Source organism: Bos mutus, chromosome 1 (assembly GCF_027580195.1).
Source record: "Bos mutus isolate GX-2022 chromosome 1, NWIPB_WYAK_1.1, whole genome shotgun sequence".
Classification (NCBI taxonomy): Eukaryota; Metazoa; Chordata; class Mammalia; order Artiodactyla; family Bovidae; genus Bos; species Bos mutus.
In genome coordinates, this window is record NC_091617.1 from 44,819,341 (window position 1) to 44,833,930 (window position 14,590).

General features: G+C 38.6%; 1 protein-coding gene across 4 annotated transcripts in view; it reads right to left on the reverse strand.

The window, feature by feature from the left end:
- IMPG2 (interphotoreceptor matrix proteoglycan 2) overlaps positions 1–14,590 on the reverse strand; it is an 87,168-nt gene that overhangs the window by 70,390 nt on the left and 2,188 nt on the right. For all 4 annotated transcript variants that reach the window (XM_070368706.1, XM_070368711.1, XM_070368704.1 and 1 more), the window contains exons 2-3: positions 8,866–9,032; positions 6,093–6,124 (exon numbers count right to left, since the gene is read on the reverse strand). In XM_070368706.1, coding sequence (XP_070224807.1) covers positions 6,093–6,124; positions 8,866–9,032 — 199 coding nt within the window. The remainder of the gene's footprint in view (positions 1–6,092; positions 6,125–8,865; positions 9,033–14,590) is intronic.

Here is a 14,590-nt window from a genome sequence, read left to right on the forward strand (position 1 = left end):
AATGCAGATCACTATAAAAATGAACTAGCAACTGTAAGGAAGAACCAAGAATATTGAAAATTTATTTGCTGAGATGAAGGCTGAGCTAAAGACAATGAATAGCAGAATAAATGATGCAGAAGAAAGAATAAATGATCTTGAAATTACCCAATCAAAACAGCAGACAGACTGTTTACAGTAGCTAGGACATGGAAGCAACCTAGATGGTCCATTGGCAGATGAATGAATAAGAAAGTTGTGGTACATATATATAATGGAATATTACTCAGCAATTAAAAAGAACACATTTGAGTCAGTTCTAATGAGGTGGATGAAACTGGAGCCTATTATACAGAGTGAACTAAGTCAGAAAGAAAAATACCAATACAGTATATTAACGCATATATATGGAATTTAGAAAGATGGTTAACGACGACCCTATATGCAAGACATCAAAAGAGACAAATAAAGAACAGATTTTTGGACTTTGTGGGAAAAGGTGAGGGTTGATGAGGGGATGAGGTTGATGAGGGATGATTTGATAGAACAGCACTGAAACATGTATATTACCATACGTGAAATAGATGACCAGTCCAAGTTTGATGCATGAAACAGGGCACTCAAAGCCAGTGCACTGGGACAACCCAGAGGGATGGGGTGGGGAAGGAAGTGGAAGGGGCGTGGGGGAGGGTTGGGACAGCCACACCTGTAGCTGATTCATGTAAATGTATGGCAAAAAGCACCACAATATTGTAAAGTAATTAGCCTCCAATTAAAATAAATTAACTTTTAAAAAACAGCAGACAGAAAACCAAATGAAATTAAAAAATGAAAGCAATATAAGAGACCTATGGGACAATATAAAGTGTGCACTCTATGCATAATAGGGATTACAGAAGGAGAAGAAAGAGAAAAGCGGATTCAAAACATATTGGAATAAATTACGGCTGAAAACCGCCCAAACCTAAAAAAGGAAACAGATATTCAGATATAGGAGGCAAACAAGATGGACCCAAACAGACCTACACCAAGACATATTATAATACAACAGGGTTTAATGGAGTTACATGTCAGCCCAAACAAATAATATATATGCTTTTACATTTGAATCAATTCTAACGAGGTGGATGAAACTGGAGCCTATTATACAGAGTGAAGTAAGCCAGAAAGAAAAACACCAATACAGTACAGTAACACATATATATGGAATTTAGAAAGATGGTAATGATAACCCTGTACGCGAGACAGCAAAAGAGACACAGACGTATAGATCAGTCTTTTGGACTCTGTGGGAAAGGGCAAGGGTGGGCTGATTTGGGAGAATGGCATTGAAACATGTATATTATCATATGTGAAACGAATCGCTACTCCAGGTTCGATGCATGATACAGGGTGCTTGGGGCTGGTGCCCTGGGATGACCCAGAGGGATGGGATGGGGAGGGAGGTGGGAGGGGGGTTCAGGATGGGGAACACGTGTACACCCGTGGCAGACTCATGTTGATGTATGGCAAAACCACTACAATACTGTAAAGTAATTAGCCTCCAATTAAAATAAATAAATTTATATTAAAAATAAATAAATAAAAGTGTATTTGGCTTTGTGATCATGATGGGCATCGTCAAGTACAAATCTAACTTATTGGAGATATCAAGAAAAAAAAATTTCACAGATCAGTCCTTACACTGAGAATAACACCAGGGACCTGATAATAGACTAGGATGATTGCACAGAAACTCAATTACTCATCCAAAAAATACTTAGTAAGCACACGTCCTAGGCTGACTTTGTATTGAAGATAAAACTGTAAGAAGATGGTAGGGAGTTAGGTGACTGGAGCTAAGGGGTGATGTTTTCAAGATGTCTGGCTGGAGACAAGTGGTGGAGGAGGATTTTTTGTAAAATAGGTAACTTGGGAAGATTTGAGCATGTTTAAGTATTAATAAGTAGTTGGTAATGGGAGAAGCTGAAGACTCAGGAGAGAGAGAAAAAAACAATTACAGGTTGATGTCTAAGAGGTCAGGACTGATGCTAAAGCTGAAACTCCAATACTTTGGCCACCTCGTGTGAAGAGTTGACTCATTCGAAAAGACCCTGGGAGGGATTGGGGGCAGGAGGAGAAGGGGATGAGAGAGGATGAGATGGCTGGATGGCATCACCAACTCGATGGACATGAGTTTGAGTGAACTCCAGGAGTTGGTGATGGACAGGGAGGCCTGGCGTGCTGCAATTCACAGGGTCGCAAAGAGTCGGACACGACTGAGCGACTGAACTGAACTGAAATGAATGGGAGAAGCTGAAGACTCAGGAGAGAGAGAAAAAAACAATTACAGGTTGATGTCTAGGAGGTAAGATGGGATATGAAGTCCTGAATAACGGGTAGGAAATGTTTTTTTTAAAACAGACTTGCCAGATGACAGTAAGGGGAGGTGAAATCAGTACACAGCAGAGTATCTGGTGTAAGTCATATGTTAGCAGTTGGGTTACAGTTTACATAGAAGAAGTAACTTAAATTACAGAGAAGTAATGTGGTAAGCAGAAGAGTGATATCCCAAAGATGTCTATATCTTAATCCCCAGAACATGTGACTATGTTATTTGCAAAGGAAAGTAAGGTAACAGATAGAATTAAGGGTACTGATCAGCTGGCCTTAATTCTTAAGTAGAGACCATATCCTCTGGTTTTATCAGGTAGACCCAATGTAGTCATGCATGTGTATGTGTGTGCTAAGTTGCTTCAGTCATGTCTGACTCTTTGTGACCCTACTGATTGCAGCCTGCCAGGCTCCTCTGTCCATGCAATTCTGCAGGCAAAAATACTGGAGTGGGTAGTCATTCCCTTCCCTAGGGGATCTTCCCAACTCAGGGATAGAACCCACATCTCTTAAAACTCCTGCACCGGCAAGCAGGTTCTTTACCACTAGTGCTACCTGGGAAGCCCCAGGGTAGTCATAAGGACCCTTAAATGAGGAAGGACGCAGAAGAATGTCAGAGTGACAGAATGTGAGAAAGTAAGCCACTGCTAGTCATAAGCCAACCAACACGGGCAGCCTCTAGACACTGAAAAGGGCAAGAAAACAGATTTTCCCCTAGAGTCTCCAGATAGGTAACGCAGGTCTGCCAACATGCTGAGAATCATGTCAAGCTTCTGCACTACAGAACTAGAAGATAAATTTGTGTTTTGTTGGGAGAAATATCAATAACCTCAGCTATGCAGATGACACCACCCTTATGGCAGAAAGTGAAGAGGAACTAAAAAACCTCTTGATGAAAGTGAAAGAAGAGAGTGAAAAAGTTGGCTTAAAGCTCAAAATTCAGAAAACGAAGATCATGGCATCTGGTCCCATCACTTCATGGGAAATAGATGGGGAAACAGTGGAAACAGTGTCAGACTTTATTTTTTGGGGCTCCAAAATCACTGCAGATGGTGACTGCAGCCATGAAATTAAAAGACGCTTACTCCTTGGAAGGAAAGTTATGACCAACCTAGATAGCATAATGAAAAGCAGAGACATTACTTTGCCAACAAAAGCCCATCTAGTCAAGGCTATGGTTTTTCCAGTGGTCATGTATGGATGCGAGAGTTGGACTGTGAAGAAGGCTAGGCGCCGAAGAATTGATGCTTTTGAACTGTGGTGTTGGAGAAGACTCTTGTGAGTCCCTTGGACTGCAAGGAGGTCCAACCAGTCCATTCTAAAGGAGATCAGTCCTGGGTGTTCATTGGAAGGATTGATGCTAAAGCTGAAACTCCAATACTTTGGCCGCCTCATGTGAAGAGTTGACTCACTGGAAAAGACCCTGATGCTGGGAGGGATTGGGGGCAGGAGGAGAAGGGGACAAAAGAGGATGAGATGGCTGGATGGATGGCATCACCAACTCGATAGACATGAGTTTGAGTGAACTGTGGGATTTGGTGATGGACAGGGAGGCCTGTTGTGCTGCAATTCATGGGGTCGCAAAGAGTCGGACACAACTGAGCAACTGAACTGAACTGAACTGAAGCTACTAAAGTTTGTGATAATTTGCTGCAGCAGCAATAGAAAACTAATACAAAAATCTCAACACAGAATGAGAGCCATCTCAAGAAAATTATAAAAATAAATTTAAATATAGAAAGTGATTAAATTAAGGGTTTTAAGGGATGACTACAATATTCACTAGCTTCCCTGGTAGCTCAGACGGTAAAGCGTCTGCCTACAATGCAGGAGACCCAGGTTCAATCCCTGGGTCGAGAAGATCCCCTGGAGAAGGAAATGGCAACCCACTCCAATATTCTTGCCTGGAAAATCCCATGGACTGAGGATCCTGGTAGGCTACAGTCCATGGCGTCGCAAAGAGTTGGACACTACTGAACGACTTCACTTTCACGATATTCAACTTAAAGAGGGGCTAAGTGAATTCCCAGGCCACTCCCAGTATTAGCTAACTCCAGGTCCCCTCATTTCAGCAAGTACCATAGTTGATGCTTTTCATCCCACTCCAACCTGGTCTGCTCTAGTTTCATAGGAAGGATATCAACTTTTAAATTTTCAAATTCAGTTATATGTATTTCAAATTTAGTTCATATGTATTGCTATTTTTATACACGCCCTATTTTCTAAGGATGATAAATAATACTTTGAGTCCCTTCACATCTAGGACATCAACAAAACATATATGACACACTCAGTTCTCTAATTTGTTTATTTATGTATTTGTTTCAATGGGATTAACACATATTTCCAAGAAATAGTAGATGAATGCAGCAAACCGCACCCAACCAAAGTGAGCTATGTAGAAATACACAAACTACACCTCAAACATCTTCCAGCTACTCCATGTGTTATGTGTTATAACATCAGCCCACATATGGTGTTACAACTTACAACTTTTCAATCTATTTCAGATAACCTTCCTTCATCCCTTTGTAACTCATGAGTTACGATCTTCCCAATGTCTGTTTTCACAGGCAAATTCCAAGGCTTCTTCCAGATTACAAGTGATACTTATTATTATAGCTTTTATACACTTCTTAACCATGTAAGATGTGCTATTGTTTTCATTAGGTACAACCATGAAGATTACTGGCAGGACCCACCAGATTGTTAAGTCTACTGCATGTGTATTGGAATGGCAATCATAAGGAACCTCTGAGCTCTGCCTCTTGAAGGTAAAGGACCCACGCCTAAAGCACCACATGGCCCCACATCTAAGCTGGTGCTCAATCCCAGGCCCTAAAACAGACTTGGTGGTATTGTTAGCTGTATGAAGTGAGACCACAAGGAGTCCCACTTCCCTCCTGCTTACTCACACTTGATTTGGAACTTACATATACCCCACTACCACCAAGAGATGCAGTCTAATTATGCATTTGCCTGGACTCTGCTGCCCAGGCTACACCTCTGGACACTGACTCACTTTGTTGGTTTTTCAATCTGTTGTTCCATCTAACTTGAGACAAGATTATGGACCTGAACTGCATGCCCTAGTGATTTTTTTTCCTCCCCCCCAAAAAGTCACCTACATACTGGCATAACCTAGATACTGAATATGGATAGAATTAGAAATCATTAGTCCCTGTACACTCAAAATCCCTCACCTTCCATGATCTGCTTTGTCCTGCCACTGCTCGGGAGCCAGAAACAAGCTTAATCCTAAGCCTAAAGGCCCACAGAGCCATGACTCAAATCACTGGAGGATTCATTAAAGCTGTGCTAGTCTTATGCTTCAAGATCACAAACATCATTAAACCATAAAGTGACCCGCACCACAACCCCATCATTTAATCAACCATCCTCCACTAAGATGTACCATTTTAGATAAACAGTATTAGCCTGTAAGCCTCAACAATAGTAGATCATTTTGTATTCCAGTTCCAAAAATCTATTTCCTCACCAAGAGAAAGGAACAAGTCCACCTCTTAGTAAGGTCAGTCAGTAAACAAGCACAGTGGCTCTGAAGGTGGTTTGGAAAGGGAAGTGGCCTCAAGATGAGGAAAAGACTTTGAGACTTACCCACAGGCCTGGTTATAGGAACAAGAAATAGGAAGGAATCATTAAATTTGGGATGAGCCTTAGAACAGGTATGATAGATCTCTGTTGCCAAACATGAACTTAGGGGGGAAAAAGACACTCACCCACTTACAGTCTCCTTTGCATATGTCAGTTTCTAAGGAAAACAAAGATACAAAAATGATGATGTGAGTGAAAGACAGTTATTAAGCAGTAAACAAAACTTATTGCACAAAGAACACTAATGCCCTAACACAGAATCTATGTTGTTATTATTACAGTTAAACAGTTAAAGTACGAATGATGCAAAGTTTGTTTTGTGACTCAGAACATCCCACCCACCACTCAGTTTCTGTGTATGTTCCCCAAAGTCCCTGTGCTCTCTTAATGGACACAGATTAACAGACTTTACCTGCTAATCATTCCAGAAAGGTCTACGGGTTAGAGATGGGTAGAGTTTTACATTAATCTTCCATGGACTTAGAACCAAAGTGTTTTGTGATCTACTACGTTTATAGAAATTCCTATCATAGAGTAATATCATCATGTGGATAAAATAATTATAAAATCTAATTCTCCAGAATTCAGACAAAAAGATAAACTGTATCCGTAGTTGGATTATTCCTTTGGGGCATTCAAAGAAAACTGTGTCCAAGTTATGTCTAAACTAGTGGTTTTATTTTGAGACCAATATGATAATCTGGAATCAAATTCTATTTTCTCTTTCTCAGCTATGGAGGCAAATCCGAAAAATTTCTCTGCTGCTAGGCCTCAACTTCCTTATCTGTAAAATGGAGAGATGATTACTCTAAATAATTCTCAAGATATTTATAAATAACTCACTGTTCTTTTTACTCTTCACACTCTCCTAGAACAATCTCAGCCAGTCTTTTTTTCCCTAAATTTTAATCATCTAACACCTTCAACTTGGATTTTATTTCCTTTAATTAATCTCTCAATACATATAAACACAGAAAAATCATCAATTAATCAATTTGTACTATTAGCTTTAAAATTTTATAGGCCAGCATGGTAGTTATTTTTAAAATGCTGGAATTCTGAGTTCTAATAATTGTCAACCACATAAATTCACCACCTATGAGTAAACAGTTGTTATATTTAAAATCAAGCTAAAAAAATAGATGTATATATATGTATAACTGAATCACTATGCTGTAAAGCAGAAATCAACACAGCAATGTAAATCAACCTTATTTCAATTTTTTAAAAAAAGGTAAAATCGAGCTTCCTTCAGTTTTTGGACAGCCAGTGATCACTTAAGTAACATTCTCAATCCCTCTCATGATTTCAAGTACTACCTCAAGGCTGGTGATCCCTATAGCTGTATTTATAACCCAGACCACTCTTCTGGGCTTCATATCTAAATATTAAGCAATTCACATTTCAAAGATGGCTCAAAAGAATGCATTAAAAAGCAAACTCACTCTCCCCGTCAGTGTCTACAAGCTGCTTCTTTGCCTGAGTTCTCAGTGGTAGCCATCAAAGCTAGAAGTTGGGAGGCTTCCAGGGTCATGCTTTTATCATTGCCCACTCCCATCCGATCTGTCACCGAGTCCTACTAATCCTTTTCCTATTTAGATCCCCTATGTACCCTTTCTCTACTTCATGGTTTATGTAGGATTCTCATCCCCTCAGGCCTCAAGTAGCAACTGATCTCTGCTCATCTTGTCCCCTCTAATCTATCATCTGGTGTACAGAAACCACAATAACCATTTTACAGTTCAAAACTGTACAATCAGCCCCTGCGACTTGCCAACTTACACCCCTTCAATGGCTTTCTATCAACTACAAACTTCTTAAGCTATCCACCCCTCTAGTCTGATCTCCTGTCAAATCTAGTCTACTCTTCTGATACACTGGCCAACATATACATGTATTGCTGTTAGTCACTAAGTCGTTTCCAACTCTTTTGTGACTCTATGGACTGTAGCCCACCAGGTTTCTCTGTCCGTGGGATTTCCCAGGCAAGAATACTGGACTGGGTTGCCATTTCCTTCTCTAGGAGATCTTCCTGACTCAGGGATTGAACCCATGTCTCCTGCACTGGGAGGCAGATTCTTTACCACTGAGCCACCAGAGAAGCCCACATTTTATTATATACAACTAATAATAATAAAATGTAAGAAGTACAATACTAAAGAATGAATAAAGAATTATGGTGTTCAAAAGATTATGTGAGCTAAATCTGCTAGGATGGGGGTTGGGGGTTGTTTTCTCATGAAGGAGGTTACATCTGAGCTGAGGACATGTAGGACTTGAATAAAAGGAAGAAGGATATAAGAAGCCTCTCACACAGCATGTGCAATCTACCACATAGATCATATAGATCTAAACAGTTTCCTTCTCTTGCCATGAATACATGCAACATGAAAAAGGTAAGGTGGGCAGATAATTTGTCTATATGCATGCTTGTTTCTCCTTTGCTAAGAATAAACTAAATCTAAAACAAGGAAACCACGTAAGCAAATTCATGCATTAGAACCACATTTATACTTTACTAAACATTTATCCAATGATCTATACCCTCTATCTTTAATCAGTTGTCAATTTAACTTTGAACTGATAAAATGCAAAACTCTGGCAAGAATGTTTGATTCTCACAGATTAATATTCTTAGCCTAAATCTTTGTAGAGTATTATTTCCAAATACTTACATTTATAAACAATCCTGAGGTTCTTGCTGGCTTCACAATGATTATTAATTATAATGGCCAGATCTAGAGATACAAAGATTGGCCACCCTGTGGTAAGTCATCTGAAGAGCCTAATTCAACAAAAGAGTAGGGATCTGGCATTCACTCTTTCTTCCTTTAGGCCTGAGCTCTGTATATGTGCTTCTATAGTAGTACAGTAATTTCTTCTTGTTACTACATTTACCTGCATAATTAAGCTTCTGTGTTCCACAGACTGACTAAAATGTGTGCCCATTTCAAATATAGTCGTGATTCCATCCTCACACAAATTCATCCAATAATGATATTCCTCACGCCCAGGAAGTCGATCCCAAAAAGTCCTGAAGGCTTCCCAGACAGCTTCCTGGCATACTGAAAAATAAACAGAGGTATTTTTTATGGAAAGGACTTTAGGGTTCTCACAATGACCACGGACCTGTTATTTCAGATTCCTGAGACACTCTTGCACACAGTGTCTATTCTGCAGGGACATAGGGATGATTCTCATTCAAAGCCCTTCTGTACACCCCATTTAAACTTCCTAGACCTGAAGAGAATCTGCACTCCCCACTCCTTTCCCTTGCAAAGGAAACTGATTCACCTCCTCATAGGCAGGGGTTTTTACTTCTCTTAAAAAAAAAAAAAATCCATGTTTATGTTTTAGCAAAGTACAGCTGATACGGAGAATATTTCAAAAGGACAAATAACCTGTGGTATATCCATATGATAGGATTAGAATTCAGTGATAAAAAGAAATGAGGCTTCAAGCCATGAAAAGACGTGGAGAAGATTTAAATGCATTTAAATGGTATGGGGAGGGAGGAGGGAGGAGGGTTCAGGATGGGGAACACGTGTATACCTGTGGCAGATTCATGTTGATATATGGCAAAACCAATACAATATTGTAAAGTTAAAAATAAAATAAAATAAATAAAAATAAATAAATAAATTGCTAAGTAAGAGAAGACAATCTGAAAAAGCGACATACTGTATGGGTCCAAAGATAATACCTTCTGGAAAAAGCGAAACTATATAAATTGTAAAAAGATCTATGGTTGTCAGGGACTGGGGGGAGGGAAAGATCCAGGAGGTCGAAACGGATGGATTTAAGGGCAGTGAAACTATCTGTATGACACTGTAACAGTGGACACTTGTCACTGTACATTTGTTAAAATCCACAGAAAACACAACAGAATGAGTGCACTCTAATGTAAATTATGAAACTACTGTCTTGAATCCTGTACTAGGGCTCAGACTATGCATCTTATCTAGTATGGAGAAATCCAGAATGGAACAAAGTCTTTTTTTAGGGTAATACAGTTTCCTTTCAGAATTGTGGAGCCCAAAGCATGAGGAACAGTCAATTTACTGCATAAGGCAAGAAAAAGAAATCCTGGAGGGATGGGGTGGGGAGAGAGGTGGGAGGACACATGTTTACCTACGGCCAATTCATGTTGATGTATGGCAAAGCCATCACAATATCGTAGAATAATTATCCTCCAATTAAAATAAATAAATAAATAAATTTTTAAAGAAATAAAAGACATACAAATTGGAAGATAAGAAATAAAACTATGTCTTTATTTGTAGATGAAATAATCACCTATGTAGAAAACCCTACAGAATATATGAAAGAGCTACTAGAACCAATACGTGAGTTTACAAAGTTATGGAATAAAAGATCAATACATTAATCAACTCTATGTTTATATACTAGCAAGGAACAATCAAAGACCATTTAAAAAAAAATACTGTTAACAACAGCATGAAAAAAGTGAAATAAATCTGACAAAAAGATGTATAAGATCTAAACACTAAAAATTACAAAACACTACTGAGAGAAACTGACAAAGATCAAAATAAATGAGGGGATACATCCATAGAGCAAGAGAGTCAACACTGCTAAGATTGCATCTCTTCCCAAATTGATCAACAGATTTAACACAGACCAAATCAAAATTCCAGTGGCTTTCCATGTACAAATTGGCAAGCTGATTATAATATTTATATGGAAGACAAAGGACCTAGCATAATCAAACAGATTTAAAAAGAACAAAGTTGAAGGACTTGCACTATTTGATTCAAAGACTTATTATAAAGCTTACAGTAATCAAGACAGTAAGGCACTGGCATTAAAACAGACAAATAAATCTGTGTAAGAGAATAAAAAATGAAGAAATAGATCCATCATACACAGAAGACTGATTTTCAACAAATGTACAAAAGCTAGAAAACATAATCTTTTTAATAAATGATGCTGGAACAACTGGCTATGCAAATACAAAAAAAATTAACTTTGACTCATATACACCAAATACAAATATTAACTCACAGTAGATCAAAGACCTATATGTAAAACCAAAAAATTATAAAACTTCTACAGGAAAAAATAACAGAAAATCTTTGTGACTCTGAGCTAAGCAAACTTAGATCCAATACCAAAAGCAAGTATGAAGCAAAAAAAACCCATCTGACATATCAAAATCTAAAACTGTTCCTCAAAAGACATTGTTAAGAAAAACAAAACAATAAACCAAACATTGGGATAAAATTTATGCAAAACATATATCTGACAATGAATTTGAATTTGGAATCCGTAAAGAACTCTTATAACTCAATTATAGGACAAATAATCCAATTATTTTTTAAATCAGCAAAACATTCGGATAGAAACTTCATCAAAAAAGATATATGAATGGCAAATGAGCACATAAAAAAGTGCTCAATGTCATCAGCCTTCAAGAAAACACAAGTTAAAACCACAATAAGATGTCACTTCATATCTACTAGAATGTGGTGGTTTAGTCATTAAGTCATGTCTGACTCTTGCAACCCCATGGACTATAGCCTGCCAGGCTCCTCTGTCCACAGGATTTTCCAGGCATGGTTACTGGAGTGGGTTGCCATTTCCTTCTCCAGAGGATCTTCCTGACCCAGGAATTGAACCCAGGTCTCCTGCACTGCAGTCAGATTCTTAACCGACTGAGCTATGAGGAAAGCTGCATCTACTAGAATGGTTACAGCTTAAAAAGACCGACTATACCAAGCATTACACAGATGTGGAAAAACAAGAGTCCCAATACACCACCGGTGGTACAACTACACTGGAAAACAGTTTTGGCAACTTTTTAAAAAGTTAAACATAGAACTATCATGTGATCCATCCATTCCATTCCAATCAACCAACAGATATGAAAGCAGATTGTTCATACAAAAAAATTTTTCACAAACATTCATGACCACTTTCTCTATAATCACCAATAACTGAAAACCACCCAAATATCCCCAAATGCAGTATATCCATAAAATGTAATAATACCCCAAAATAAATGGTAATGAAGTATTGCTACATCAAAAAATCACAGATGAGTCTCAAAACAATTAAACTGAGTAAAAGAAGCTAAACAAGAGTACATAGTATGAATACATTCATATATATAAGTGTAGAAAATGCAAACAATACCTGGTAATAGAAAGCAGATTAGTGGTTACCTCAGCTCTTAGGTCAAGGGAGGTGCTCAGGGAGGAAGGGATTATAAAGGCACTTGAGAAAATGTTTGGAGGTAACTGAAAAATTCATTATCTTAATTGCAGTGATAATTTAAGGATCAATACATTTGTCAAAACTAATCAGACTATATACTTTAAATATGCGCAGTTTATAGGCTATATATTAAAAGGTCCAACTACTAATATAATTTTTTGAAGGGAGAATACTATTAATTACTTCCTACTCCAAGCATCCCTAAATATCTGGTTAATTTCAAAAGTCATTAAGTTGAGTGCAGTTGCTTCTTGCGTAAATGGAGATATTCTTCAAATGTGTTATACCAAACAGCAATTGATATCAAATTATCTATGAAAGGAAAAACTCAGCAAACCATTAGAGTGAATTAGTTCAGTGGAAAGAACTAAAATCCTTGGTTGAACAGTGAGTAGATCTAAACAATGTCTAAACAATTGGTTTTAGCAGCATAATCCAATTATCTCTCCAAATCTACTCAAAATCAAGACCTATGTTGAAATATTCATTTCCCCCTTCCCAGAAAAATATCTACTACTGCTTCACTGACTACACTAAAGCCTTTGTGTGAATCACATCAAACTACCAGACCACCTTACCTGTCTCCTGAGAAACCTATATGCAGGACAAGAAGCAACACTTAAACATGGAACAACTGGACATGATTCAAAATTGAGAGAAAGGAGTACAACAAGGCTGTATACTGTCCCCCTGCTTATTTAACTGCTATGCAGAGTACATCATGCAAAATGCCAGGCTGGATGAAGCACAAGCTGGAGTCAAGACCACCAGGAGAAATATCAGCAACCTCAGATACGTAGATGATACCACTCCAATGGCAGAAAATGAAGAGGAATTAAAGAGCCTTTCATGATGGTGAAAGAGGAGAGGGAAAAAGCTGGCTAAAAACTACTGTTTGAACTAAGTTCAAACAAATTTTGAACTTAGCTCAACACTGAACTAAGTTCAAACAAAATGTTTGAACTAAACATTCAAAAAACTAAGATCATGGCATTCGGTCCCACCACCTCATGGCAAACAGATGGGGAAAAAGTAGAAGCAGCGACAGTTTTATTGAAATCATTGCTGCTGGTTTCAGTATTTGGACCCACCAGCCAATACGAATATTTCTTAGTTCTTGCTTAAAAAAAATAAGACATACTGAACTGTGTAAAATGCACCCATGAAATTGAGACTGTGCTACATAAGTACTACAACACAAAGTAAACCAAGTAGATGTAGAAAATTCATCTTTTCAAAGGATGAAAGTACCAAATGTTGTCAAGATGTAAATCATTCTTTTAACTAGAGTTTCTGAATCAGTATGGAAATGGTTCTAGAAGGGGAAAAGAGACCTCTGAGAACTTCCTCTTAAAGGAGGTTAAATATACCATCAGATAAGATTAAGGAGAGGAAAATGTTGAAGTAGTGATAGATTCTCTTTTCTTGGGCTCCAAAATCACTGTGGATGGCGACTGCAAGTCATGAAATTAAAAGACGTTTGTTCCTTGAAAGGAAAGCTATTGCAAACCTGAAGTGAAGTGAAGTGAAAGTCACTCAGTCGTGTACAACTATTTGCGATCCCATGGACTATACAGTCCATGTGATTCTCTAGGCCAGAATACTGGAGTGATTAGCCCTTTCCTTCCCCAGGGGATCTTCCCAACCCAGGGATTGAACCCAGGTCTCCTGCATTGCAGGCAGATTCTTTACCAACTGAGCCACAAGGGAAGCCCAAGAATACTAGAGGTGGGTAGTCCATCCTTTTGCCAGCAGATCTTCCCTACCCATGAATTGAACCAGGGTCTCCTGCATTGCAGGCAAATTCTTTACCAACTGAGCTATCAGGGAAGCCCATGGCAAACCTAGACAGCGTATTAAAAAGCAGAAGCATCACTTTGCCAACAAAGGTCTGTATGGTCAAAACTACAGGTTTTTTTTCAGTAGTCATGTACAGATGTGAGCGTTGGACCAGAAAGAAGGTGGAAGAATTGATGCTTTTGAACAGTGGTGTTGGAGAAGACTCTTGAGAGCCCCTTGGACTGCAAGGAGATCAAACTAGAAATCCTAAAGGAAATCAACCCTGAATATTCATTGGGAGGACTGATGCTGAGGCTGAAGCTCCAGTACTTTGGCCACCTGATGTGAAGAGCCGACTCAGTGGAAAAGACTGATGTTGGGAGAGATTGAAGGCAAAAGGAGAAGGGGCAACAGAGGATGAGACGGTAAGATACCATCACAGATTCAACAAACAAGGAGATAGTGGAGGACAAAGGAGCCTGGCATGCTGCAGTCCACTGAGCTGCAAAGAGTCAGACATGATTTAGTGAATGAACAACAATCTTTCCCCCATGGTAACCATAAGTTTTTTCCTACATCTGTGACTCTATTTCTATTTTGTAAATAA